The sequence below is a fragment of the Pagrus pagrus genome, assembly GCF_965226575.1.
Source record: "Pagrus pagrus genome assembly, chromosome: 1".
Classification (NCBI taxonomy): Eukaryota; Metazoa; Chordata; class Actinopteri; order Spariformes; family Sparidae; genus Pagrus; species Pagrus pagrus.
This window is the reverse complement of record NC_140185.1, coordinates 32,052,087-32,078,453: the sequence shown is the minus strand read 5'-3', so window position 1 is coordinate 32,078,453 and position 26,367 is coordinate 32,052,087. Positions and strand designations below refer to the sequence as shown.

The following is a 26,367-nucleotide window of genomic DNA, read 5'->3' as shown; positions in this document are numbered from 1 at the left end:
CTGCTGTCAACATGGGAAACAAATGTGCTGTTACCATTGCCATTAGCACAGCAGCACACAAATAGGTTAGCTGTGTAAAGGTTAGCTGTGGGCCCTCTGTTGTTCACCTAATGTGCATGTATGAAGGTCATATTCGGATGCATCTTACATGTGACAATGTCCTTCTTTCCTCCTTTGGCCACATAGGTCGAGAGTCTTTGATAGCTAGCTGACCCCTACAGATCTCTTCTGAGAGCACATGCAACCTTTTGGTACAATAGTCTACTTGCATCTGAAAACATCTCTGATACACTTCTTTTTTGGTGACATTTTACCTTACAGTTATTGTCCCTTTGGACAACTTTGTCTTTTCTGTACTTGCCGAAATATCTTATATGACAGATAACCTTCGCTGATTTAATTAAAACTGTACATCTTGTGCTCAATTTCAGATCAGTATGTACAGGATATAGGTGATGTACTAACAAATTCTGTAACACCTTTATATCAGACACCAGAGGGAAAAAAACCTAAATGTCTGAGGGGATTTAAATTGCATTGTTGTACTTTGAACATAAATAATGTAATCTCAATTTTCATAGTTTTCTTTTTTAAATTGGGCGTACTGCAGGAAACAGAGAAAAAGGTTTCTTACCATCAATTATGTCGTCCGGCGTCTTGCGTTTCTCGTACACAACGATGATGACTACAAGGATTATAATTTCTGCGAGCACACCCAGGAAAGGCCAAAGCGGCGCCAGGTGGCTGCGCACCCGTAGTATAGTGGTCTCAGCATTGTTTCCAATCACGTTTGTGGCATTGCACTCGTATCTACCAGGATCTGTGTTTATATCCAGGTTTAGTATGTTGAGCTCTGTGTAGTTGTCTCTGTTAGTGATGAAGAAGCGTCCGGTGGAGTTGTCAATGTCCTGGAACACAATGACCATTGTTCAAAGTTAGTTACATTTAAAACATGTTAAAAATGTTTCTTCAAGACTAGAAATATCTCATGCCCTTTGATATTGTGCAGATAAATCTGTCTGTTTCTGTCCCTCTATTCAAACTCTATATATGCATACTTTATTTACAGATGTACGTATACCGTGTAGAAAGCTCCGTCGACTTTACGCCATGTCCAGGTCGGATGAGGGTAACCAACAGACTTGCAGTACAGCATTGCATTTTCTCCTTCGTTTTTATTTTCACTTCGCTTGTGGCCAGTGATGTCAGGTTTTGCTGGAAAGGTAAAATAAATAAATAAAGTTGATCATTAGCTGTGTTGGCAGAGGTACGGCATTCAAAGGAACGTTTTAACTCCTACCAGATGGCATGAATAAGGAAAGCATGATTGGCTGCTCCGGCTACGGTAATAATATGTGTTATTCAGATGGCTGTGTAAGAGAGAGGAGTGTAATTAAGACTCTCTATAGTGGCATTGATTCACTGAAGCGGCTCAATTTTCTTTAATATTTTCATAATCTCAAACTGTTGCAATCAAGAAGAAGCATAGTAAGCTCTTAAAAATCTTAGACTTAGTTTAAGTCATATCTTTACCTCATTCAGTATCTCACATAGGGGTCACGGATTTTGTGTTGTATCTTGTTTCCTACATTTCAATCATCTTTTCCATTTGATTCCTCAAACTACTCATATGGTTTTGTTTTGTTTTATGATTATCATAGGTAGTTTTCACACCCAATCATTCTGACAAAAAGCTCTATATTGTTAGCCTTCAATTTTTTTGCCATCAAAACCTCATGTGGGCTGCAGTATTTTAATGCTTCCCAATAAATTACATTATCTGTGCCATTCCTTGATTAAAGATATATTGTTTTTTAAATAGTAGATACCTGTTTAGCTGAACATATAGACAGCATCATCATATCAGAACAATTTGTATATGTAAAACTGCATTGTAAAACAGAGTCTTGGGTAAGCGTCTAGAAGAATAGAGTAGTAGAGTAGAGGCTTGCCAAGGAGTAAAAGTGGACTGCTGCTTTCAATAAAATGTACTATTTTGGGTGTGCAGATGTTTTGTGAGCACATCCTCCAACACCAAACCCCAGCAATGGGGAATATCACTCAGGAAGAGATAAAAACATTTCAATACAATTCATAATGAGGTCATGGAAGAGGGGGGATCAGTATGTTATGAAAGCCAGATGTTCCCATTCAATATAATTCCACAGCGAATTCCACAAAAAGAGATGTTGAGCCGAAGGAAAACGGTGTGAATTGGCCCTGATTAATGAATAAACTGGTAATAAAAATGCAGCACAAAGGTTATGAATTTGATAAATTCAGGCATATGTCATAAAGCACTGCAACAGATGCCAAGTCAGACTGATCCAAGGAACAGTCTTCTCCAAAGGTGAGACTCTCCATGTAACTGTGCAGCATCAGGAAGATAGCTGTTCCTCCTTTTCTACTAATCCTCAAATTTACAATAATTCCTTCCATGCAATTAAGCAGAATAAGGAAGAGGCCTGGAGTGAGCATTTTTCAGCTGTGCGTGGATAATGGAGCAGGAGGGGTCTGAGCTCTTTTGGTGACATCACCCCACTCTAATTATGGTGCACACGTGCTCCCTGCGCGGGGGAGTGGCCAAGCTCATTTGTGCTTCATCCTGACTGTATTATGTCAGTGACTGACAGCCCTGAGACAACCCCTCAGAGTGGCGCTAAAATGGGCAGAAACCTCCATTTCACACTCCCAACTACGATTACTGCGACCATTAATCTGTGTGTGCTAGACAGAGGTAAAGTGACACATGAATGTGAGAGGCACATGTGAGGAGGAGCAAGGTCAAAGCTGTCAGAATGAATAGAAAAGGGCTAATTTAGGTGACATGAGATGGTAAAGAGCCATTCAATCAAATTCTTGATGAGAGCTCTTCACATTTTATATTAAAGCAGCGACATTTTTTGATTTTGATGAATTTGTACAAAATAATAAATAATTTCATTTTTTCTTGAGGAATATGTGAAATTCAGCATGCAGGGTAAATCATTTTCGCACAGAAACGTGCTTAACATTTGCTAATATTTGGGAAATATGAGGTACCAAATATGTATCTGTGGTAAGCTTAGTATCACAGACAATAAACTCCACTCCTGCCACAGAGATGGCTGGGACCGGATTCAGAGCCTTAATCCTACAACATCACACAACCCTCCATCTGTTGCCTCTGAGCCGAGTCCTGCAAGGATGAGTGTGCCAAGGACACTGTAGGCGAGGGATCTCAGTGAACTGCTGCCAGAAGCGCAGTGCAAGGCTGGCTAGCATAACAGTGGGCCTGCTACCTGGGTCACAAAAGATCTCAAACACCTCTAGAAAATCACAAGAGCATTTAATAACTGAGGAAAATGTTTTGTTTAGATCCAGCAGTTCTTGACGTCAAAACATATTTTTCAGACACAGAATGTAGGCCCTTTTAAAGGACAGAAACGTGCATCATCAGTTTGGTTAAAAGACTGACTCTTTCTCCAGGGGACAGATAGCAAGCCGCAACAGTCACAGGCCTGCAGTCTCCTGACGGCTAGCACACTTCAGTTTGAATGGCGATGAGTCCCATCATCTCACAATCCAGTGAAAGCAGAACGCACACGGTCATCACCCATGTTATGCAATCAGGCAGTGCTTTAAGACAGCCGCGGAATAAGAGAGAGGGCATGCTCAGTATGCACCATACCCATGCCACAGCAAATTGGCTTAAGCACTACACACGGGCAGCATCTCTTGAACAGGGTTTCACTTGCCCTTTCTCAGAGAAGATTTCTTATTCAAGTCGATGGCTTTGGTGTCAGCTTGAATGAAACCAACACAGTAGTTGGTTCGGCCTAGCTGTTACATTAACTGTCCTCACTAACCTTCTTTACTTTAATCATTATAAGCTCTATCCAGATATAAAGTAATAAATGAATGACTGCTCTTAAGGATGCCTCCTAGTGGGCTTTGTGTTTGCACGTTTTGGTGAGCACGTGCAGCGCCTGTCCATTTTGCTAGGCTGTTGTCTCTGCGAAAGCCAAGAGTGACAACAGCCTCCGGATCGCCCCCCCTTCATCACCACTGCGCTGGATGAATTCAAACATCTTTGTCAACAAGGACTCTCTTCACACAGCTTTGGGTGCTTAACTTTTCTAGGACACCTTTATATCTTCATCTGTCAGTAGAAAACCACAGATCAAGCTCAATTTCAAGCCAAGGCTTTTTCAGAATTTGAACAGGAAAGGAAATATGTCACAGAGGGATCTTACCTTTCACTTCAATTGTGGCATTTGCATTTGGTGCCATGGCAAATGTGTAAACACACATGTATTCCCCAGAATCATCTGCCCGCGGTTTAGTGATTCTACAGCAAAATACAAAACACGTATTTCATAACTGTCATTCGTCAGTCACTTACGTACAGTGTAAGTAGGGACAGAAAATAAAGTCAACCAATTTCAGTTTAACTCCAGTAATTAGTTTGGACTACAACAGTGAAAGCTTGAGGGGCAGATAAAGCCATGGGAGACAAAATGTTGGCATTATGCTGTTATAACAGCAGCTCTGGGTTCTGCAGGGAAGGGCACCACAGGCATTTTAGCTGTAATCTTCAGAGTATCACTGATGAGATGTGACAAGGAAGTGACCAATTGGTCTTATCTTGTAGCTACGGAGAGTCTGTGGTATGTCTACGGGGGCGACAGTAGCTTTGTGCTCCAATGGTTACATTGTGTGACAGCAGGAACTAACAACTAGTTGGTACATTAGGCCCCTGATGATTGCTTTTCTAGTCAGATGCATAGGTATAGTTCAGTATTTGGATTAAGGCTTAATTACTGCACCATTTTTTTCAAAATCAAAAGGGTGAGAAAGCCAGGAATAACATCAGCACCGATCTGAGTCAAAGGCAGTCTGAAGATATTTCAATCGAATAGGGTTGAGTCATCGATAATCGAAATAGTTGGAAATTGTTTTTGTTTTTTTCGAGCAACTACTTGATTAATCAAAAAGCTAACAAACCACAATGCTTCTGTTTCTAAATCCCAATGCCTTGGTAACAGACCATATTCACACCCTGAGTGTGATGGCCGTGGTGTGAATATGGTCTGTTGATGTAGAGGATAGAGTGTTGTAGAATAGGAATTTTCTGCAACACTGTGGTGTCTGGTCTGGCCTATTTACAACTTACTTCCTTTGTTTCAGGGAGGTCCTGGTCCTCAACATGCAAAATTACATCAACATTGCTTTTTGCTCCTACAGTTACGTCCATTTTACATGATACATTTAGATGAAATCTCATCGACTTTCCATTGCCGGAAGCACTCACTGTCTGCATTGTCCTCCCTCATCATATAGTTCATGTACAGTATCTTCCTCTGTGTAGAAACACGTAGAGAGGAAGTGTTTGTCACCTGTACATTGTGTTCCTCTGCTCTGTCCGTGTATTGGGGATCTCCAGCCCGTTCTTCATCCAGAAGCTTTCAGCGTGGGGAGTTTGAGCAGTGGTGAGGTTACAAAGCAGGGTAACTGGTTTGCTAGCGCTGTCCGCTGACAGGATGATCTGATCAGAGGCACTGATCTTTGGTTCTGGAAGACAGAAACAGTCAAACCTTATCACAGAACTGAGGCTCAACGCTGCTCAAATGCTTCCTCACATGCTGTAGTAGCTGTAGGCTGTATGCTGTTTTTATACAATCTGTGTAGGAGGCTGTCTATGAAGTGAAGACAAAAGTACACACTGCAAATAAACAAAAGACATAATAAGTACATGAAACAGCTGGGATTCCTTGTGTCAAGCATTTATCTTTAGAGTAAATAAGAAGTAACTGTTGGATGTAGAAATGCCCTTAAGAGTACAAGAGAAATCTCCCTGGTATTTAAACCAACATATTAATCAAAATTGTATTATATATTGAATATTCTGAATGTACAATTATACAGTCGCCAGGAGTATATTTGACAGATAGTTCTACTGTAACTGATAACTGGAGTCATTTTAATATTTCATTGTAACAAAGGAAACTGTATGGGCTGTCAAACATGGCCTAGCCTTTGCCAGCATACATGCATCAGAATATATAAGTAAAACAAACCCATGTACTTGGAGATCTGGCCTGAAGATTTACACTGAACAGTCTTTTGACATTTTCCATTAATGCTGAATGACTTCCTACATTACTTCACCATCTAAATAGCTAAGCACACAGGTTACTAAACAATACCAGGGTCCATTTCTCAAGGACGTTCAGGGAAGTAGGAGGTGTCACATGAGAGCGAGGCACCCTTTGCTCTGCCTTGAGTAGTGAGCAGAAAGCCTCCCCTGCACCGGCCCCCTGCCCCCTCTCCTCCTCCTCCTCCTCCTCCTCTTCCTCCTCCTCCTCCTCCTCCTCCTCCAGGGCGGGCCAACCATGGCAACGATGGAGCCCCCGAGGGGAGGAGCAGAGAAAAGAAGCATCATAATCCTACTACTGGATGCTCCTGCAAGGCCACAGGGAAAGCAAAAGGGAGGAGAGGGCAAAGGAGAGCTACTGAGACTGGCAAGTGACTGTTAGCATTCATGGCACCTTCTTCTTGCGATTCTGTATAGTCAATAGCTCAGAGGATATCTCTCCCCTCCCCCCTGACATCTCTCTCTCTCCCCCACCAAGCAGAACCACATGTGCTATTAATAGTATCTTCGAGACATGCATACACACACAAACATGAGGTACATAAATTAACATTTAGCAAACACGGCACAGTGGTCCACAGGCAATTTCACCAGAAGGTTGTTTGTAGGACACCTTGTCACAACCTAAAACTGCTGGACAATGTATCGCCATATCAGAGTAAAACTAAATATAAAATGTCAAGATGATGTGAAACCTGATCCCCCTTTCCTCTTGCTGGTACTCGAATACAGTGCTGCATTTATTTTATCCAATCAACTGACAGACATAACATGGGGGTTTCGTGTTATGTTTTTAACATGTGTTACCTGTTTTTTCTTGACATCATCTGGTACTATTTAAAGTACCAGATTTGACTGACTACGAAGTAGGGCTGCGTTTTGTGGCATTTTACCAAGATGTCTATATAAAAGTGAGCATTATGTCACTCGTCACAGCCAAAGCAGGCCTAGCACATGACAATAGAAAAAGCGAATCTTCAGAGAGATGTCCCAGTAACTGTCACGCAGAGAATAGTGGGCCTCCTGAGCACGTGGTTGAGCTAAATGGTTTGAACCACTCATTCTTAATAAGGATACACAATTTTCAATACATTCTTGTTCCTAATTTGGAACAACACACATTTATGTTACTTTGCAATACAAACAGTAAAACTTAACATACTATTATAACTGTTTTAAAAAGCAAAGTGTCACAAAAATGTGCTTACTTTTAAGTGTACATGTCACTCAAAATCCATTGAGATCTAGTATGTAATCAGATCAAGTGATACTACATACAAAATCTATGTGTATGTATTTGAGTATGAAACACTCACCCCTTGTAGGCTTGACAAGTGGCTGAAAAAGATTTTAGGTTTACTTTTCTCACAGAGAAAACCAGCTGTGTTCAGCTTGAACTCATATTGGACACAATAAATACCAAATGTGAAAAGTATTTCATGCTGGAAAGAAACGAAAATCATCCCCAGAAAACTCACAAACCACACCTACAACATAATGTACTCCTCTGCAGTCCATTTTTTTTTTTTTGACAGCCATTTCACCAAAATATGGCTGAATAAAAAACCTCTGTGTCACGAAGGGCGATGAAACTGAAGAACAACACAGAAGCAACTCACTCAGCCATATTTTTGTGTAACAATCAACAATGCTGTAGGTGTGGTTGGAGAAGTTTCTATAGATGTTTTGTCACTGCTGGAACAAATGGTAATCGAATGAGTTAAAGCTGACCACAGCTGCTGTTCTTTGTTGGAGCAATAGTGCAACATTTTGGGAAACATGCTTACCAGTACTTACTTCCTTGCTTGGAGCTAGATGAGAATATAAATACGCTCTCATTTCTGTACACTAAATACGAAGCTACAGCCAGCTTATCTTAGCATAAATACTGCAAACAGGGTAAAGCAGCTAGCCTGGCTTTAGGAAGTCACTACTCCCAGCCAAGAATTACTCCAGTACCTTGGGTTTTGTATATATTTAACAAACAATATATAAAATGTTAATTAAATAAGTTTAAAGGAGGCAGATTTTACCCTTGGACAGAGCTAAGCTACCTGATCCTGCATGTTTCCAGTTGTTATGTTAAGCTTAACTGACCGCTGGCTGTAGCTTCATATTCATTGTATAGACATGAGAGTGATATGTTTGATCTAAAAAATAAAAAAAGAAGCAAAGCAAAGCATATAAGCACATTTCCCAAAGTGACAAACTACATGTTCAATAAGAAGCAAAAATGTTTTGGGGGGTTTCATAGACAAAATATTTGGGTAAAGTATCACTTTAAGTACATGCAAAAAAAATCCATGTTAAAACGAAGTATCTCCTGTAGATATTATCCATAAGAGCGGTTCACAAAACTAAATCAACCGAAAGGCCAAAAAACAAGACAATCGGACTTCAGCATGTTTCCCGAGCTACAAACTATACATTCATATCAATGGGCTATTATGTATAGTCTGTTATATACATGTAATATCTTGGATATCACGTGTATATACAGAGAACATTTATTCCTCAGTAATGACAGAATATATTTAGCGAGGACTTGAACTGCACATTCGATAAGTAACACTGTGGCAGAAAAGTAGGGAAAGTGTAAATGTGCGAAGTGACCAGCTGCTGTCCTTCATATCATTGTTTGACAATGACAATTGCATCAGCCCTAACACCTAATCAAATAGTGCTCACACAGAAATCAAAATTTGTCAGTCCAATCAGAGTAGCCAGCGAGGATCAAACTCCTCTAAGCTCCTCAGAGAGCTTCACTATGACTAACAACATTCCACATCCCCCTGTGCTCCAGTGGGCAGAGCACTGAAGCATGTACAGATCAGGAGAGTCCAGTTGAAATTCAGTTTTGTTGAATGTTTGTGTGCATAGAGCAGAGGGTTAAGGATATAATGTCATTACTGATTCACACTCAAACGATTAATGGCTGAGAAGGCACAAGGTTACACAGCGCACAGGCAAATCCAGAGAGACTGTTTTGCAGACGTAAAATCTCTTGTCTCATCTGGACGAGAAATGAGACACTCAAGGCCCTCAAGTGGTCTTATCCTTTATTGGATTACCACGCGTAAATTTGAAAGCAGAAAATGTTTGCTTTTATCAGGAAAGAGTTGACAGCAGGAATCACTCTCTTTTACACCTTATCGGATCCCTCCTTGTGTCTTCTTACAGTCCCATTTACACTGTGCCCAGAGTGAGAAGCCAAATCAAAAGGCACTATTACTTCAAAGCGCCACTAGGTTTTTCCGCTGCATTTAACATGCAGGGCTTTGAAGTAAATAAAACAATTCACGTAACGCAAGAGACACAACATAATGTTAAGGGAATAAGTATCACAAAGAAATCCAGGAATAGGAAATGGAGTGAAATTAGGATACAGAGAAAAAGTTAATGATTAGAATATTGTAAAAGGACACATGAGACAGTAAGAACAAAAGTTTGGCGTGGGGAGAAAGAAGGAAATGTAGATAGAGACTGGGTAAAGTTTCCTGGGTTTGTGGTCATTTACAACAAGATGCTCATGGGATTTTGGAAGAGACAGGGATTAGTGTCCAGTAAAACAAAACCAAATTAACAAAACACAAAATACAACCAAGGGTAAAAAAGGGTTTAGACAATTAGGATTTTGTTTCCAATAATCCTTGTAAAAAGTAACTTGCTAAAGGCAAATGAATACACAATATGATTTGGCTTTTCCCTAGCGTGGTTAGCGTGTTAGCGTGGTTAGCGTGGTTGGAGTGGTTAGGACAGGGGATTGGTAGTTCGTTCACCATCTAGGTACTACAGGACATAGACCACTCACTCTGTAGCACCGAAATGGTGGCCTGGGCGCGGATCCACGTGATGGCAGGGTTTTGTCGAAGGTCATTGCGCCGGGGGTCGTTGCTGGCCCGGCACTCATAGGTCCCAGAGTCCTCCAGTGTGAGGCGCGTGATGCCGAGCACACTGACCCCATTGGCGCCGTAGGCCGTGTTGATGGTTACCCGGCGCTTGCGGGCTCCGTCCCACAGCTGCTTGAAGGAGTCAGCTCGGTTGATCTCGGCATACCACCACTGGATCTCCGGAGTGGGGTTACCAATCACGTCGCAGTACAGCTCAAAGGTGTCCCCCGTAAGCTTAGTCTCAGACATTGGCGACTTCACAAACCCAGCTGGAGAAGAAAAGTGTATCGGGATGGCAGGGAAGGAAAGGGTAGAAGAGGGTTAGAGCAGTAGGAAGGTGTGGAAAGGCCAAGGGATGCAGAAGGAAATTAAATAGGATTAGTGTACACGAAATCAAAAGAGATGGTGATTAAAAGCAAATAGAAAGAAGCAAGCCTCAAATCAGTGATAGGTGGAAAAAGAAAATGTTAGTGAAGGTCCAAATGCAGTCTGTTCAACGCTAGGTTCCCTGGCCCACTGAGGCCATACAACTGTCAGACAAAGTCAGAGTCAACAATCCAAAGTCCATGCCAGCAAGTAGTGCTGGTGTCTCGTGTATTTTCTTTTCCCTTTCTCTTTGTCTGTTTCCCTCTCTCACATTTAACCTTATAACGATGAGTCCAAAAGGATTTTTTAAGTGTACCTTTCATGTTCGCATGCTTGAGCAAACAGCATTAGTTACAGCACACTGAATGTTGTACATGTGAAGCAAACCTTACCCTAAAATGTCACAAACACTAAATATATGGTGAAAGGGAGAGCTGTTTGTGCATACTCACTCAGTGTAATCAGTCCTCTTAAAGGTTTGTTTATCAGAGAGCCTTGTCAAGTAGGTGAACAATCACAAAAACCTTTTATACACTCGTGTTGCAGCAATCAGTGGCACGACTCCTACTTGACCCCATTGACATAAAAACATACACGCGGTCCATACATTTGTCAGACCTGATGACAAAAGCTGTTTAGAAAATCACGTGACTAGTCAGAGTCAGTGGCTTGGTAGTTCCACTTGAGCTTAAGTCTCACAGACACCACTCTGTCAGAGAAATGAATGTCACTCAAGTTATTAATCCTGCTGAACCTAAAGGTACAGTGATGTAGATTCCTGGGTATAGTGATTGTTGTCAGGTTCTATCAGGTTATTGCCACCACCAAAGTTGTAGAAGAATGTCTCATAATAAAAAGAGAGACAGTTTAGAAACAAGACGGTGTGCTTAAGGAGCGAACGTGAGGACAGAATTTGAAGGATTCCTTCATCCCCAATGTCACGCAGCTAAATACTGGACCCGTTTTGCACAAGCCACACATCTTTCAAACACTAAAATAGGCTATAATGACAGAAGGTGCACATAACTTGTTCTAGAACGTATTTTCTATGTTATGTCATGTTAAATAAACATATTTTAAGCTATTTAGAGGTGGAAAGACTTCATCTCAGTCTTCACCAAATTTCCAAATTTGGTCAATACTGGACTGTATATACGCTGATATGAGTTTGTGTGAGTTTCCCGTACATTTTTTTATATACCACACCAATTTCCTATAATCCATCAATCAAATCCTGCTTATCCTGTTCAGGATCACAGAGTGCTGGAACCTATCCAAGCACACATTGGTTAGGAGGTAGGGCACACCCTGCACATGCCGCCAGTCTGTCACAGGGCTAACACATACAGAAGGACGAACACATTCACACCTATGGGCGGGTTAGAGTCACTGGTTCACATACTCTGCTAGTGATAATGTAGCAGGTTTTTTTTTTTTTTACATACTGACTGAAAATGCTCACATCAGTTTTAAAAGCCTGCATTCTTTGTTATCATTATACAGATATTTCGCCTGCAGAATAAGATTTACATTGAAAAACTGATGCCAGTTCTCATGGTTCATCATTTGTTCGGAAAGCTTGAAATGCCTATTAAAAGCAATCAAGGAAACCGTCAGAAATAGCAGAAATAGATGTAACTGGATGTATGTATGCAAGTATGTATGTATGTAGGTATAAACCTAATCTCTTCATCCATATCAGCTCTTGCTGGTAACGCTGGAAAATTAGGTCAGCCAGCTTTCATTTTGGATAAGCTGGACTTTAAGAGCAGGTTTTCAAAATTCACATGTGGTCACAGCAGAATGAGATAGTTCAACCAGCTTCTCTGTAGTCACTGAATGACATTTTGAAAATTACATACAGTGGATTTGTGCTTTTAAGGCAAAACGAACTTCATTTAAGTAACATGTAGTACCTGAATATGCATCCATTTCTGTAATACATTGCGTAACTGACATTTAATCTTAGGAAAATGGCCACAAAAACCCATTTTGTCTAACTACCTCACTGCCACGTGGAAAAGGAAACACGTTTCAAATCTGAAATGCAGTGGAATTTATATTGAATGGGATCCATATGCATTATCACCACAACTGTGACTGTACAATGCTGTGTATACGCCTAATTTATGACCCTGTTCCACATCAGTAGTTAGCCCAACAATACCCTGCCAGCCGTAATGAACCCCATCTAATGACAAATCACCTGGTCCACAGACACTGTTCTCTGCTGCCCCTGCAGCCTGTCAGCTGTAAACCATGTGTGCTTAAATAAATCTGGGAAACAAAAAAAAAACTGCCTTAACTCTGCCCTGAATTGTTGTAGAGGAAATGGGAACAAAGAGCCTGTGGTCTCTTGAGTGTTAGACTATGTGTTGTGTCTAAATACAACAGCTTACAGGCCCTCCCAGATCTGTCTGCCCTGCTCAAAGTAATGTATCATAAGCACATGAACAGATAAGCCCGTGGAAGCCTGAGGAAGGAGTGTAAACAACTGCAGTATTCAGCTCACCCCCACAATGAAGCCAGTTACATTTCATTCAAATAACTGTATCGGAAGTTTAACGGCCAGGTGAAAATAAACACCATTCACAAGATTTACATGTTTTTTTACATGTTTTTTTTGTCATTTTTGCATAGTGATATAAAGCACATGGTTTGCATATCTTAAGAACATTATTCTCTCTGCACTGGACTCAAACAGACTGTCGAAGTACAGCCAAAATATTTCACATACTTAACAATACATAGATTTTAGTTAGTGCCATGGTAACAGGTCTGTTGCCCAACACCAGTTTGTGACTCACAGTCATATGAAAATAAATTAGATGATGGGAATGAGAAATTGTATTTAGCAAAAGACTAAATACAAAATTCCGTGTTCCTGCGAGGAGATCTTTCAGTGGATATTCGGTGCTTACAACTTGTGTTTCTATGTGCTATGCCTAGAGATACGCAGAGTAATTAGCATTTGTTTCTTTTCTCTGGAAACATCTGGGCCCATCAAGCTCACCACATAATCCCAGAGGGTGAATCCAAACCTAACCGCCTACACTGTTAAAGCAATATTTCAATTTGACAGAACATTTACTATGGCAGTCTTTACTATGATTACAGGAATGACAGTAAATTGGCTCAGCACGTGGCACAGATAAGTATTGTAAGCTAAGCATAAACGGTCATAATCACAGTATAGTGTCTGCTTCAAAAGAAAAAGTTAGGAATGTCCTCCAAGGTGATGGTAAATTCAATCAGAAAAAAGGAACAGACGACTTCATTTAAATTCAGGCTCTGTGGAGAAATACGCACAGAGCAAACTAAACTACAGACAACACTCGGCCAATGAGCACACCAATTTTGGTGTTGTTTAAACAAGGAGCTTACACTGGCAGTGAAAACAAAACACAAAGCAGCCAGCCGGTACTCATTCATTTCAAAGGCATGCTGGGAGACATGAAGTGACAAAGAGAGGAGCAACGGATGGTGGACAGATCTCAGCAACTTGATTATAGGAGAAAGATGAGCAGAGTTCATCTGTTACCATCTTTTGCTCCGATGATAATACATTATCACATTATATAATGTATTTATATGTACATTGGGTACATCTTGCTGTCCATTTACAGCGAAATCTTAATTATAGATTGATCTTTGATTATTATTTCAACATATTAGTCTAAGATGTCAGTAAACTGACCTTCATTATCTCACAGAGCCTAAGAGGATAGAATAGAATAGAATAGAATAGAATAGAATAGAATAGAATAGAATAGAATAGAAAAGAATAGAATAGATCCCAAGCTGGGAAATCAAGGTGAAGCAGCAGCATTATACACAGAGACGAATGACAACACAGTGAAATAAAAATAACAACCTAGACATATTAACATAGCAATATAAAATGTAAAATAAAAATAACAACCTAGACATATTAACATAGCAATATAAAATGTAATATAAACACAAGCAGTATTAATTGTAGTGCAAAATAAAATATAAGGTGCAGTGAACAGATGAGGTGCAGAACAGTGTAAAAACATATAAAGTGCGTAGAGACTGTATGTTATGACCAGAGATGTCTTTAAATTGGTATTTCTGTCTGACCAGGATTCTAAACATAGAGATATTTAATTTTCAATATAAAACTGAGTAATGCAGCAGATCCTGGTTCGCTCAGTCGGTGACTTTAACAATAATACTTATGCAATATTTTTGAACAAATACCATGATGGTAAGATCAGAAAATGACATCACTTTACTTAAATTCAGCCTGTAAAACCAGGAGAAGACAACACTTATGTCATAACACGATATTTCAATATCCAAACTCTAAGAGTATATATAGTCTGATATCATGATAACAAGATAATATGAATATACTGTATTGCACAGCCCAAGTTGGCGATTAGGTGATGGCTCTGCAGAGCCTTTAGAGTATAGATCAGGCCTTTGTTCACCGTTTACTCCACCCATATCCTACCTTTTGAGAATCAAATAGCTGCTGTCTGTAGGCTTTAACGGTTGCTCTGAAAATTGGGTTGTATTCCCATTTGCTAAGTTGCTAAAGGTGACTAATTGCTAATGCTTGCAGAGCTAACATAGGGATGCTCTGTTTCAACTAATCCTTCCCACTGGTTTCACTAGTTGTTGTGTGTTGCTGCGATAACGTGATCTAAACGAAAATATTAGCCAAGCAGACATAGCTGTGGTTGGGCTGTATTGCTGGTCAGTATCATAGTAAATTAAGAGGATGTGTCATCACTAAATGCAGTATTCTCAAAAGCATATTAGAGGTTAGCTGAAATGTATTAGAGCTTCACAGCAAAAAGACAAATGCCGTCTCTATTTGAATTCACAATAAGGCATAACATCTACAATTGAATGGGCAGAGGCGTAGTTGCTATGGTGGCGTGAATGTAGTCTAACCCAGGAGGTGAAACATTTCTATGAGTAGATGGTTTAACAGAAATTATTCAACACAAAATAATTAAGTCATTTTACTGTGCCATGTCTGGCTTACACGCTTTAACTCATTTTGCTCCCGTATGACATACGCACAATACTATCACAAAATAACCTGCAGTTTCCTGTGACAAGCTCTGTCCGCAGCTGCATGGAAGTCACAGTCATTACATCCTACATACCCCACTGATGTAGGTAGAAAGAAGAGAGCTCCCCTGAGGACTGACAGCAAGCCACACACCACCACCATGCAGCCTGAGAGTGAGTCAGCTGCCTTCCTACAACCTGGATCCCCATCCCCATCCGCATCCCACAACACAGACAGAGAAAGCAGCGAGTAGGAAACCCCCTTGGGGCCACTGAACTGGTTATGTGCTAGGCAGCTTGTGTGTGTGTGTGTGTGTGTGTGTGTGTGTGTGTGTGTGTGTGTGTGTGTGTGTGTGTGTGTGTGTGTGTGTGTGTGTGTGTGTTTAAATGTGTGGTGCATCTTTGTTGTACCTGCATGATATTGCGAAAGATGTGTGCCTTTACGGGTCATTAGTATGGCACAGTAGAGCCTAGTTGTGACAGTAGTTTAAGTTTTAATATCTTTTACTGACTGTTGTTAGAGGAAGACGGTGGTCGCAGTTGTGGTTTATGTTACGCCAATATTGTAAAAACAAAATCAAGCAGATTTAACTTTGTTACAGCTTTTAGTGAAATTCAAAGGCTACCCATATCGTTTTCTATTTATTCTAGCCAATTTGGATCTCATTTTGGGTTGACATTAGGTTGACCTATCCTTGGAGTGTGCGAAGGTCACTGATCTCCAGATACCAAAAATAATCATAAAGGTGTGACTTGCCCAGTCCTAACAGGTTCCACAAAAGCAAATACCTTGTGTGAAGGAGTTGTCAGTCAAGTTCGGTTTGTCCACCCCCACACAGTTTGTAGAAAAGGTCAAATCATAATTGGCATTAGTGAGAACACCTGCGTCATTGTACTTCAGGTCTCCACATCTTTCACAGTATCTTGATATTTTGTATGTTGAACCTTACAGATATGCTTTGTTCGTTTAAGGGTAGTTGACACGGCCTAAAGGTTAAATTCACACCTTGAAGTCCTCCTTTCAAAAATTTAAATAGGCCATATTCATGTTGTTGCATGTTATATGGCCCTTGACATAACTACTGGTAAATTAAAAACCCAGAAATTATTACATAAATAAATTGTTCTGAATGTTCACCGTGATAAATTACACACATCAACAGGGTTTATTGCTAGATAATCAGTTGTAATATGAGGTATATGTCATAATGTTGGTTGATACATGCAAAACAACCAGTGTAGGCCCAAATCATTCAGGAAATATGCTATTCAGTGTGTAGAAGTTGTGAAGTATTCGCATTAGCACCTGGAAGATGCTTTATAGGTGTGATATGTAGTGTGCAGCGAAATATGTGTCAGAGAGGCTGCGATGATGTGCAGCCGTACATATATTGGTTTTAGTTTACCTCACTGACTTAATCACATCACTAACAGACCTTATTTGACGTCGCTGCAATGGAGCAAAATACTGCCATCATTTACAAAGTTGAATTTCCAAAAAAAGGCGACGCTGGGCCGACCATTTTCATTTTTCTGGTAATACTTGAGTCTGTCATTCGGATCACAGAAGAGAGGCAACAGTCTAATGAGATTTAGTTCCCAAAAAACCCTGTGCTGGGTAGAAATGCTCTAATCCCATCCTCTAATCACAACCAGAGAGCACTTACTTTCTCTTTCAGAGGTCAATACAGGAGAATTCAAACAATTTGATGTAAAACCAGAGAGGCGCAGAGACAGATGCGTCACGGGACACTGATTCTCATCATTGAAATAACACAAAAAATTCTAAAAATAGAACAACCACAGCACCAGGAGAGTCTCTTCCACTACTAATTGTTTTCTGCGGGGGTTGATGTATCCTTTTCTGTGTATTGTGACTGTGGTATTCTGAATATCAGCTGGCATGAGCATCAAGGAAAATAAAAGCAACCTTGTCACTGCTAGGTCACGAGTTAAAATACACAGACTGCTGGGAAGAATAAAAATGAAAGTAACATCTTTTGAGCATTATGTCTCTGAGCTACCCCTGTGCAGCACACCCGAGTTGTTCCAGCAGAGCAGTCAGTAGTACAGCGCTGAGGCTAAATTGGGGAACTTCCAGCTGTGAATGTGTGTAACTATATGAATGTGAAGCGTGGTGCTACTGCACAAAAACAGCATGCACGATCAGCATAAAACCTGGAAAAAATCGCTATTAAAAAATCAAAGCTCACCTAAAAGTTGTGCATCGGTCTATAGCTGCAGTGTGTTTTTATAGTGTGCGATGCTGCGCCTAATCAGTGCATTCCATATCAGATTTCACAGTGGGCAAGCAGTGACTCAGTGTAAGTGCTGGCTTGAGTCCTGCAGCATATTTTCCAGACTCATAAATGTACCTTTTGTCCACAGCCTGGACAACAACATCATAATGGACAAGTCGCTGCTTCATGTACAGTAGATCCATTGATTGAATGGCATGTAGCTGTAAAATGCTCGTCTCAAAATGCTCTGCTGGTGATAATGCATGAGCGACATAAAACATATTTAAACGGCCATATGTTGCACTAAATCTGCATACTGTCATTGCAGTACATGTGAGCATATATTTCTTTACTTTGTGTCTTCATACTTCGTTTGTGTCACTTTAACAAGAGCCAGCCTTTGCTGTTTTGTCTACTCAGTCATAAGCAACCAGTTAAATGAAAGAAAACAAACATTAATCTTTATCATGGCAGTAATCCTGTCAGCTCATTCTTCGCAAGGTTGTTTTGACATGATCTGTATGTTTTGATTTATACAGGAAGTTAGTACAACAAGAACCTTGGCCGCAGAAACAGGCTACATGCTTCACAGGGGGAAATTACGTAAGACAAAATGCACTTCCTCTGGTCAGCCCCGGCCACCTCCTCAACAGCCTTTCCTTTTCTTTGCATAAAGATCACATCGTCTCTCGGCTTAAATAGTTCACAGCCACCTAGTGAGCCTTTAGAAGGCTGTGCAGCTGTGCACAAGGAGGCCGTCCATTAAGAGTTAATGAATTCACTTTCACAAAAGGACCTTAAAGCCACAGTTCTCAGTGCTGTGTCTCGGTGGTTAAAAATAGAAACGAGGCAGAATGGACGGATGCTATTTACAGTCCTCCGAATATCTGTCGCAGAAACCTGCCACCTATGGCAGGCCTACTTTTCCCTGAATACAAGGAAATAATGGCATGAATTCCCTCTGCTTCCCAGATACAGTGATTACATCTCATGCACTTATAATTATTATTCTCTCCGCGCCACTGCCTGAACTCTGTAATATCACAGGAAAAAACCTAGGATTGCATAAGAGGCCATGCTCCGATTACCCTTAATCTGAACTGTGAGAGAGAAATGAAAATGGCTTTTCGGAGCCATGCGACGTGCGCAAACACCAGAATATCACCAACGGTGTTAAACACTAACTGTAGCTTATTACAACTGGGATCAAACTTGTAATGAGTGCAGGGTGTCTGTAGATTAGTAGAACAGATGAGGCTCAGACACATTTAGTGACTGGGTGGCACCAGTCTGTCTCCCACTGACCCCTGGCTGTAAGTGTGTGTGTGTCTGTGAGTGCTGCTGTTGTGTGAACGAGGCCTCAGTCAGTGGGCACTGGCCAGAGACCACAGGAAGTGCTTGGAATGCCTTTGCTTGAGCTTTATCAAACAATAGGCAGCTTATTGGGTATTGGATTTTCCAGATAGCGAGATCAGAGGACGCCTCGCTGTGTACGCACACACTTCCAGCACCTTCGAGAAATTAACAAAGAAGAAAAGAAAGGAATCCAGGGGATAATATTACGTTACATAACTGCTGTGGTATTTTAGTTTTTTTTTTTTTTTTTGGTCTGCTCACAGGCTGAAGACGTAGGCTGCATCTGTGCTTTCTTATGAAATTATCTTGATTTTACGTCTGCTTTTTTCATTTCTCCATATTACGTTTCACCCAGTTTAACACAGAAAAAGTACCAGCTGTTCCAGTATATTACACTTCTTGAGTTTTTTAGTCTAAACTAATTGTGAACATTTTCCATTTCAGCTATTTACAAAAAATAAATCCTTAAAAAGGTGCTGGAGCGCGCTTCTACACAACCCTGTCATCCTATCATCAAAATACATGTCTTATTAAGTCTTGCACGGTGGGTGTCCGATTATCCCACGGAAAAAAGACTAGGTGGACATTAAGCATTAAAATTATAAGTAGAGTAAATCTCTTCCTTATTTCTCTCTGAAAGGGAATTGGATCGCGTTAGTGATATTAATTTGTCAACACATTGGTTGACAGGTGGGTATGGAAGCGTCTTAAATTACACGAGTATAGGTGGTGATTATATTGCGAACGCCAACTAAAATAGAACGATTCCACGTGTGTGTAAAAGCACCAACATCTTCACGGTCATATCAGCGACCTAAGGTTATTTAAAAAATGGAAAAAATATAGATTCCGCTCTCCTTTTATGACTGGCTCCTGATTTGTGCGGCCCTCTGGGTGATGTGATTCAACAGAATTTGAAGTCAGGACATGCTGTATCACTGGAACACCCAACAGCATGTCACTGACATTTACTTAAACCAAATCATGTCAGTTTTATTATGATTAATGCACAGTGAACCTTTGAAATTAAAAAGTAAAAAAAAATAAAATAAAGAACATCCTGAATCTCTGAAACCATTTCTTTGAATATTTGGAAAAGAAGCAGAGCTGCATGAATCGATCAAGTTGCAGACTATTACTTTAACTGCAGCTATTGGATTATCCATTAATTGGTTTGTGTTTTTTTTAAAGAAAGACTGCACATGTTCTGATTCCATCTTCTCGACTGTGGATTTGTTCTGGTTTCTTTCCTCCACGATGACAGTAAACTGAAAATCCTTTGGTTTGTGGTCAGATTTGAGGACGTCACCTCGGGCTCTGGGGAAACACTGATCAACATTTTTCACCGTTGTCTGACATCTTATTGACCAAACCATTAATTGATTAAAAACAGATTAATCCACTATGAAAATAATCGTCAGTAATGACCCGAGAACATCTTGTGCTCAGACCTGCTAACCAGAGAAGGAAATAAAGATTTTACTTGTGTGTGTTTTTAGTTTTGCAGCTGCAGACTGAATGGGGAAAGATCCAGTTTCAAGCTGACATGACAGGAACTGTGGTCTAACAGTGAAGTGGTTTTGTAAAAAAAAAAATAGATGCATGCAGCCAGCAACTGTGGTACAGAAGGGCCTTACAGTATTGACACAACGTGGGCGAGCCTTCAGTCTGTTTGGTGTTGATAACATTTTAATAGATCAGCATCCAGAGCAGGTTAGCCCTGCCTGACACTCTGCTACCCAACCCCCTTTAACTAACTGCACACTGGCAGCCTGAGGCTAGCCATAGGCTGCATGTATGTGTACATACTCAGAGCTGCTTCCATCAAGGTGCACATCTACAACACTACTCAGTCTAATTTTAAAAAAATAAATTTGACCACATAGCCAAAAGTGGCAGACTGACACACCTTCACTGTACCCAGCTGACAGTAAATAACCTTGCAAGAAAAAAAAAAATAATGTCACAACAACGTCAGTTTCTTCCTGGTTCCGTGAAGGTTACATCGTGTGGTCAGTTATTGAATCAGATGTATTCGTGTCTTAACTCTGGCCTTGATGTCGAGATTTGCGTGAAACTAATAGTAGTGGCTTTAAACGCAGGAAAAAAAAATCCTGTCTAGAAAACATTTCGCTCGGGCGTCTTCACACACAAGTCAAGTCACTTTCCCTCAGTGCGATGTTTACAGTGATGCCACGGTCACATCTGCTGCTTGTCTTACCGTTTTGAGCCGAGATGAAAGGCAGCATCAAGTTCCCCACAAGGACCACCGCCAGCATCACTGCGTTAGGATGCATCGTCGGGGCTCGGTTGAGAGTACCAGGGTCTCCGGTCGGACGAATGTGGGAGGAAGAAATCGTGTATTAATCACAAGATCTAGAGAGACGGGCCCAGCATCGCACCGAGTTCTTTAAAAAAAAAAAAAAAAAAAATAGTCAGATGATGAGTACAAAAAAAAAACAAAAAAGCAAAAACGTTGCAGCCGTCTCCCTTGATTCACCTTTTTCGAGGACAGCGATGGGTGAAAGGTCCGTGACGAGGCCAGCGGCTCAGGGATGCCGATGTGCGGCCATAGGCGGTGAGAGAGGGAGGAAGCCTCGTCGGATTGCGGAGGAGAGGTCTTCGGATGTCAGGGAGATTGTCCACAGTGTAGTTCTGAAGATTCAAAGATGCGCAGAGCGATGCGCATTTGCGCTCTCGCGGTCACGGTTCGGTGATTAAAATGAAAGTAGCGCACAAATGATTCCCGACGGGAAGTGATGTAGCCGAAACATAAGTCTGTTCAACCCCCCCACTACTTCCCCCCCATCCCAAAAAAAAAAAAAAAAAAAAAAACCAGAACAGATGCTGGTAGGACACCGACGGCAGCAACGACAAGCTGCGCGTGCCCTATGCGCTCACGACCGTGGATAAACACACACATACACACACACACACACGTAATTGATGTTGTTCGTGAGCTCACGCTGTTATTATGTGCCTCCTCAGTCTTCATTTCCTTACGCTTCAATTTCATTTTTGTTTCTAATGAGGTGACAGGTGCTCGTTTTCATTATGTGCCACCTCGCTCACACAGTATTTACTGGAATAGTCTGGACTGGATGATTTCCCACCAGCTCCTCTTCCACAGCTCCTTGCAATTAAGATACAAAATATTATAATTGTCAGCTCATCACCAAAACAAACCAACCATCGATTCCAGGTAGTGACACGTTTAATAACTTGCTGTGGTTAGTGCAGATGAACTGAAATCAACCAGTTTTTTTGTTTTTTTCTCAGCAGTCACATCTCTCCAAGCCTATTTCAGAGAGCCCTAAATACTTTCTCTTGTCAGGCTTTAATGTGAGGAGATTATGGTGATGCTCTTGAGCTCGCTGAGGTCATTTATAAATTATGTCATCACATCAGTGGCCTGGGTGTTCTCAAGCTGTCTGTACCACATCCCCTTGAAAGTTCAACATGGCCTCCTGTAATCCCCTCTGTCCTTAATCTGTGCTGCTGCATGGGCGACCTCATGTGGCCAGTCCAGCTCACTGAAAAGAGTCAGCTTGCATCTCATTTTTTTTTTATATTGCAGACAACTGCAACAAATGAACCAAAAAACACCTGAGCACTTCAGACATTAAGAACTAGACTCGTAGCGTCATGAGGTGAATTCAGATATCTTATTTTAGTTTACTATAAAAGTACATTTCAACATTTCTCTCTGTTGTTTAGTTTCAGGGAATATTTGGGGCCTGTAACTCGACTCCACAATGTAAAAGCTCGCCTGTTGATATATCCCTGCACCTCCGTGCATGTTTTTTTGGCCTGACTTTTTGTTAATGGCCAGTCTGTGCTCGACTGCAGAACAAACTTCCCTCCACTTTACAGCCCTCCCTCCAGTTTGTCCATGGGAGACCACATTTAAAATGTAACCCCACCTGAAACTTCACACAGACCAATCAGCTCCAGCAATGTCAGAGCAGACGGCACACCCTCCTTTGTTCAAAACCAATCAGAGTGGAAGTGTGGCATTTTGCCCGAGGGGAAAACTTACCCCTGGATGCGTTAATTACGCATCACTTAGCTGTTGCCAATGTGTTCACAACGGTGGACCCTCTTTTGGGCTTTTTACAACGACTGTCTTCATTTTTCGGTCAATCTAGTATGGAAAGTAGACAACAATGGCTTACCAGGCTGAAAAATGAACTTAGCAACAGTCCTCTGGTATCAAATGTGGCTTTTGGCTTTATCCTCATGGGACTAGAGAAGCTGGTGGAGCTGGAGTTTGAGTGTCCTTGCAACCCTACATGGAACGGAGTGTTTTCATCAGCATTCTTCATCATTCCTGCCGTCATGGCCTTTACCTTGATGCTGATCATTCAAGGATGCAGATGTGATACGTGGTGCAAGAAAACTGTTTCCCTTTCCAGTATCGTTCCTGCTATCGTGTGGCTGATTTTGTTGTTCCTCGATGGCCAATACTTTGCTTGTGCTATGACAGACTGGGAGGGTAGATTTGTACTAGTTGACAAGGCGGCTCCGCAGAAGTGGTGCGAGCCAATTAGTGAGGGAGATGTCACCCCGCAAGAACTAATGCTCCGCTCGCAGCAGCTGTTTGTTTTTTCTCAGGTGAGTTGAATATTTTCTACTTTGTACTTAAGATTATGTAGGATGATTGGGTGGAAACGCATCTCTCGCAGAGTATGCACTGGAGAGAGTATATGTATATATATCCATGTAATGTCATGCCATTACCTGGAAACTATTAATATAGCTCTCTTAATAGACTTTTTTCCATTAAAAATGCACGTCATCTGTGGGTGTTTACTAAACAAAGTGTTGCTTTGCTCTTTGTACCCCAGGTTATAGGCATAATCCTCCTCATTGTCATCTGTGTGGGTCTCGTAGTGTATGTAATCAGAGAAAGCTGCCAACAAGAGGTGGAGATGCAGGATGCAGATGTAGCCGAGCTCACTGTGCTCAGGATGAGCTCTCTACGGACCAGGACATCATGAGAGGACTTACACCGCCCACCACACCTGCCCTTTGCTGGCATGGACACTTTGTAAATACCTTGAACAGACTCTACTATGAGTCTTCATAACAATTGTCAATAAGTGCTGTTTCAAAGTATTTTTTTTCTCTCTCATACAAGTTGGTCATAGGTCTTACATGGTCGATGACATAGGTGCAAACAGGGTTTTTTAATTTTTATTCTGTATTATCAGTGAATATGTAACCGGTGTTGTGTCAGTGTTGATCTCATACTTCAGTGCACCAAGGTATTAGTTTTTACTGTCGTTAAAGGAATAATTCAGTATTTTTGGGATATATGCTTAATTGTTTTTTTGCCAAGAGCTATATGTCAAGATTGATAACACTCTCATGTCTGTCCGGTGAATATGAAGCTGCAGCCTGTTAGCTTAGCTTATTTTAGCTTAGCATAAAAACTTGAAATAGGGGAAAACAGCCAGCCTGGCTCTGTCCACAGGCAGCAGGATCAGCTTACCCCCATCTCTCAAAGGTCACTAAGTCATCTCTTATATCTCGTTTGTTCGATCCATACAAAACCCCCAAATGTAAATATGCTAACTTGATGTTTTATGGGTGGTTATGTGCCAGAGTATTTCTTGTACGGCAGAAGTAGCCAGCCAACCAGCAGAAAACTCCAGGAGATGACTGCATGAAATAGGCTGGCGTATAAATGTCCCCCTCTTTTCAGTCTTTATGTCTAAGTTTAGCCGACCGACTGCTGAATCCAGCTTTATATTTACTGGAGAGACATCAGGGTTGTATCGATCTTCTCATCTAACTCACAGCAAGAAGTCAAAAACGTCAAACTGTTCCTTGAAAGTGATGTTTTCACTTTGGCACATTTTGTGATTTTTTTTTTTTTTTATCGGAGATGAAATGGCAGCCAGCAGCTCTGGGAAACTCAGTCAGTACTGTTCTCTTCACTTTCAACTTTTTATATCTTGAAAAATAGTATTTCATTTTTCTAACCTGGAAACATTTTTCGTGCCTTTTGTATTGGCTATATCGACATAAGTGGAATCCACCAGGCAGCTAATATCGATCTGACTAACATTAACTGACTTGTGCTATTGTCTGAGGTGTGCATGCCAAAAATGAAGTGATTTTTTTCACGAGAACTACTTTTTGTTTTCCTCACCCGGGTAGCATATGTCTCCAGACTCATGTAGGATCGGACCCCCCATCGTGTCTGATCCCTATATTCTTAATGATTTACCTGTTTGACAGCTAGAGGTGTAAAACCGTGTATGTGATGATTTGTATCATGGTTGCAAGCAGCCGATCATAGGATGTAGACGCAAATTCTATAACAGTATTTGCAGTATGTTTTTTTTTATTATTTTTTTTTGTAATAAAAGAATTTATTTATTGAAGTAAAACCCTCAGGGATTTTGTAGAGTCATTTCATAATAGCATGTTTTCGCAATCCCCCCAAAAGTGACAGACCTGTGTTATCAACTCAGCTGTGAGTCCTTTCAAGGTTTAGTGGTCTTATGTGAAATGGCACTCATTCAGGAGCTTAGCACGGCTGAAACAGGGACCCTTCACTAAAAAACAAAACAGCAGAATAATCAGTGTAACACATAGTCCCCACAGATGAATACAAAGACTGTGTGTAGATCCTCAGGTGAACAGCACCTCTCTGTTTTAGCTTTAATCCAGAAGAGAGAGACTGTGGCTCAGTGATTTTATTGGCAGATTTCTGCAGTGTAGAGATTATCTGCAGGTCTGCCAAACCCTGACAGCAGCAGTATAGTTCCCAACTTGTATTTCTTGTTATTTACAACATTGCCAGTGTGTCAGTTAAGCCTATTAGGTGTAGAAATTTGGGCAGACCCTTGTATGTTTATCCTGTGGGAGGGCTTATTCAGGACTTCCTGGATGGCCCTGAGGATGTTGTTGTCTTTATCCACTCGGCCACCCCCCTACTTTCAGGCTCAGCAGGGTGTCATATTCATCAGCAAACAAATGCAGACCTACTACTGGGACTCAGAGGAGTCTTGAACTATTGTGGTACTATTGACTTTGATGATAATTTGTTCTTGGCCAGAATAACTAGTCTATCACTCTTATGACTTTAAATGTAATTTGGTAAATGCTGCAGCTATCTCACTTTTGTAGCGGGTATTTTCTCCACACAAGTCTCCAGAGACATATCCTCATCTACGTGAGGTATTAAGGGACATCTTAAGGGACTATGGGTCAGGCAGACTAAAACATAATGACACGTCTCTTAAGCCTGCTGAATATTTACAATGCTCTCAGTCCAAAGTATTGATCACAAATAGCATGCAACTGTTTTCCAAAGAGC

The 26,367-nt window shown here is 41.0% G+C and overlaps 2 protein-coding genes across 2 annotated transcripts in view; one reads left to right on the top strand and one right to left on the bottom strand.

Annotated features, from left to right (window-relative positions):
• The window catches only part of LOC311259978 (neuroplastin-like), a 29,064-nt gene extending 7,236 nt beyond the window's left edge, over positions 1 to 21,828 (bottom strand). The window contains exons 1-7 of the mRNA XM_084357445.1: positions 21,538 to 21,828; positions 21,259 to 21,445; positions 9,948 to 10,295; positions 5,379 to 5,553; positions 4,236 to 4,330; positions 1,082 to 1,215; positions 635 to 908 (exon numbers count right to left, since the gene is read on the bottom strand). Coding sequence (XP_084213571.1) covers positions 635 to 908; positions 1,082 to 1,215; positions 4,236 to 4,330; positions 5,379 to 5,553; positions 9,948 to 10,295; positions 21,259 to 21,334 — 1,102 coding nt within the window. The 5' untranslated portion in view covers positions 21,335 to 21,445; positions 21,538 to 21,828. The remainder of the gene's footprint in view (positions 1 to 634; positions 909 to 1,081; positions 1,216 to 4,235; positions 4,331 to 5,378; positions 5,554 to 9,947; positions 10,296 to 21,258; positions 21,446 to 21,537) is intronic.
• The window catches only part of LOC311259983 (meiotic recombination protein REC114-like), a 40,271-nt gene extending 14,932 nt beyond the window's left edge, over positions 1 to 25,339 (top strand). Inside the window, exon 5 of the mRNA XM_084357454.1 lies at positions 23,885 to 25,339. Coding sequence (XP_084213580.1) covers positions 23,885 to 24,037 — 153 coding nt within the window. The 3' untranslated portion in view covers positions 24,038 to 25,339. The remainder of the gene's footprint in view (positions 1 to 23,884) is intronic.
• Positions 25,340 to 26,367: the final 1,028 nt, after the last annotated feature.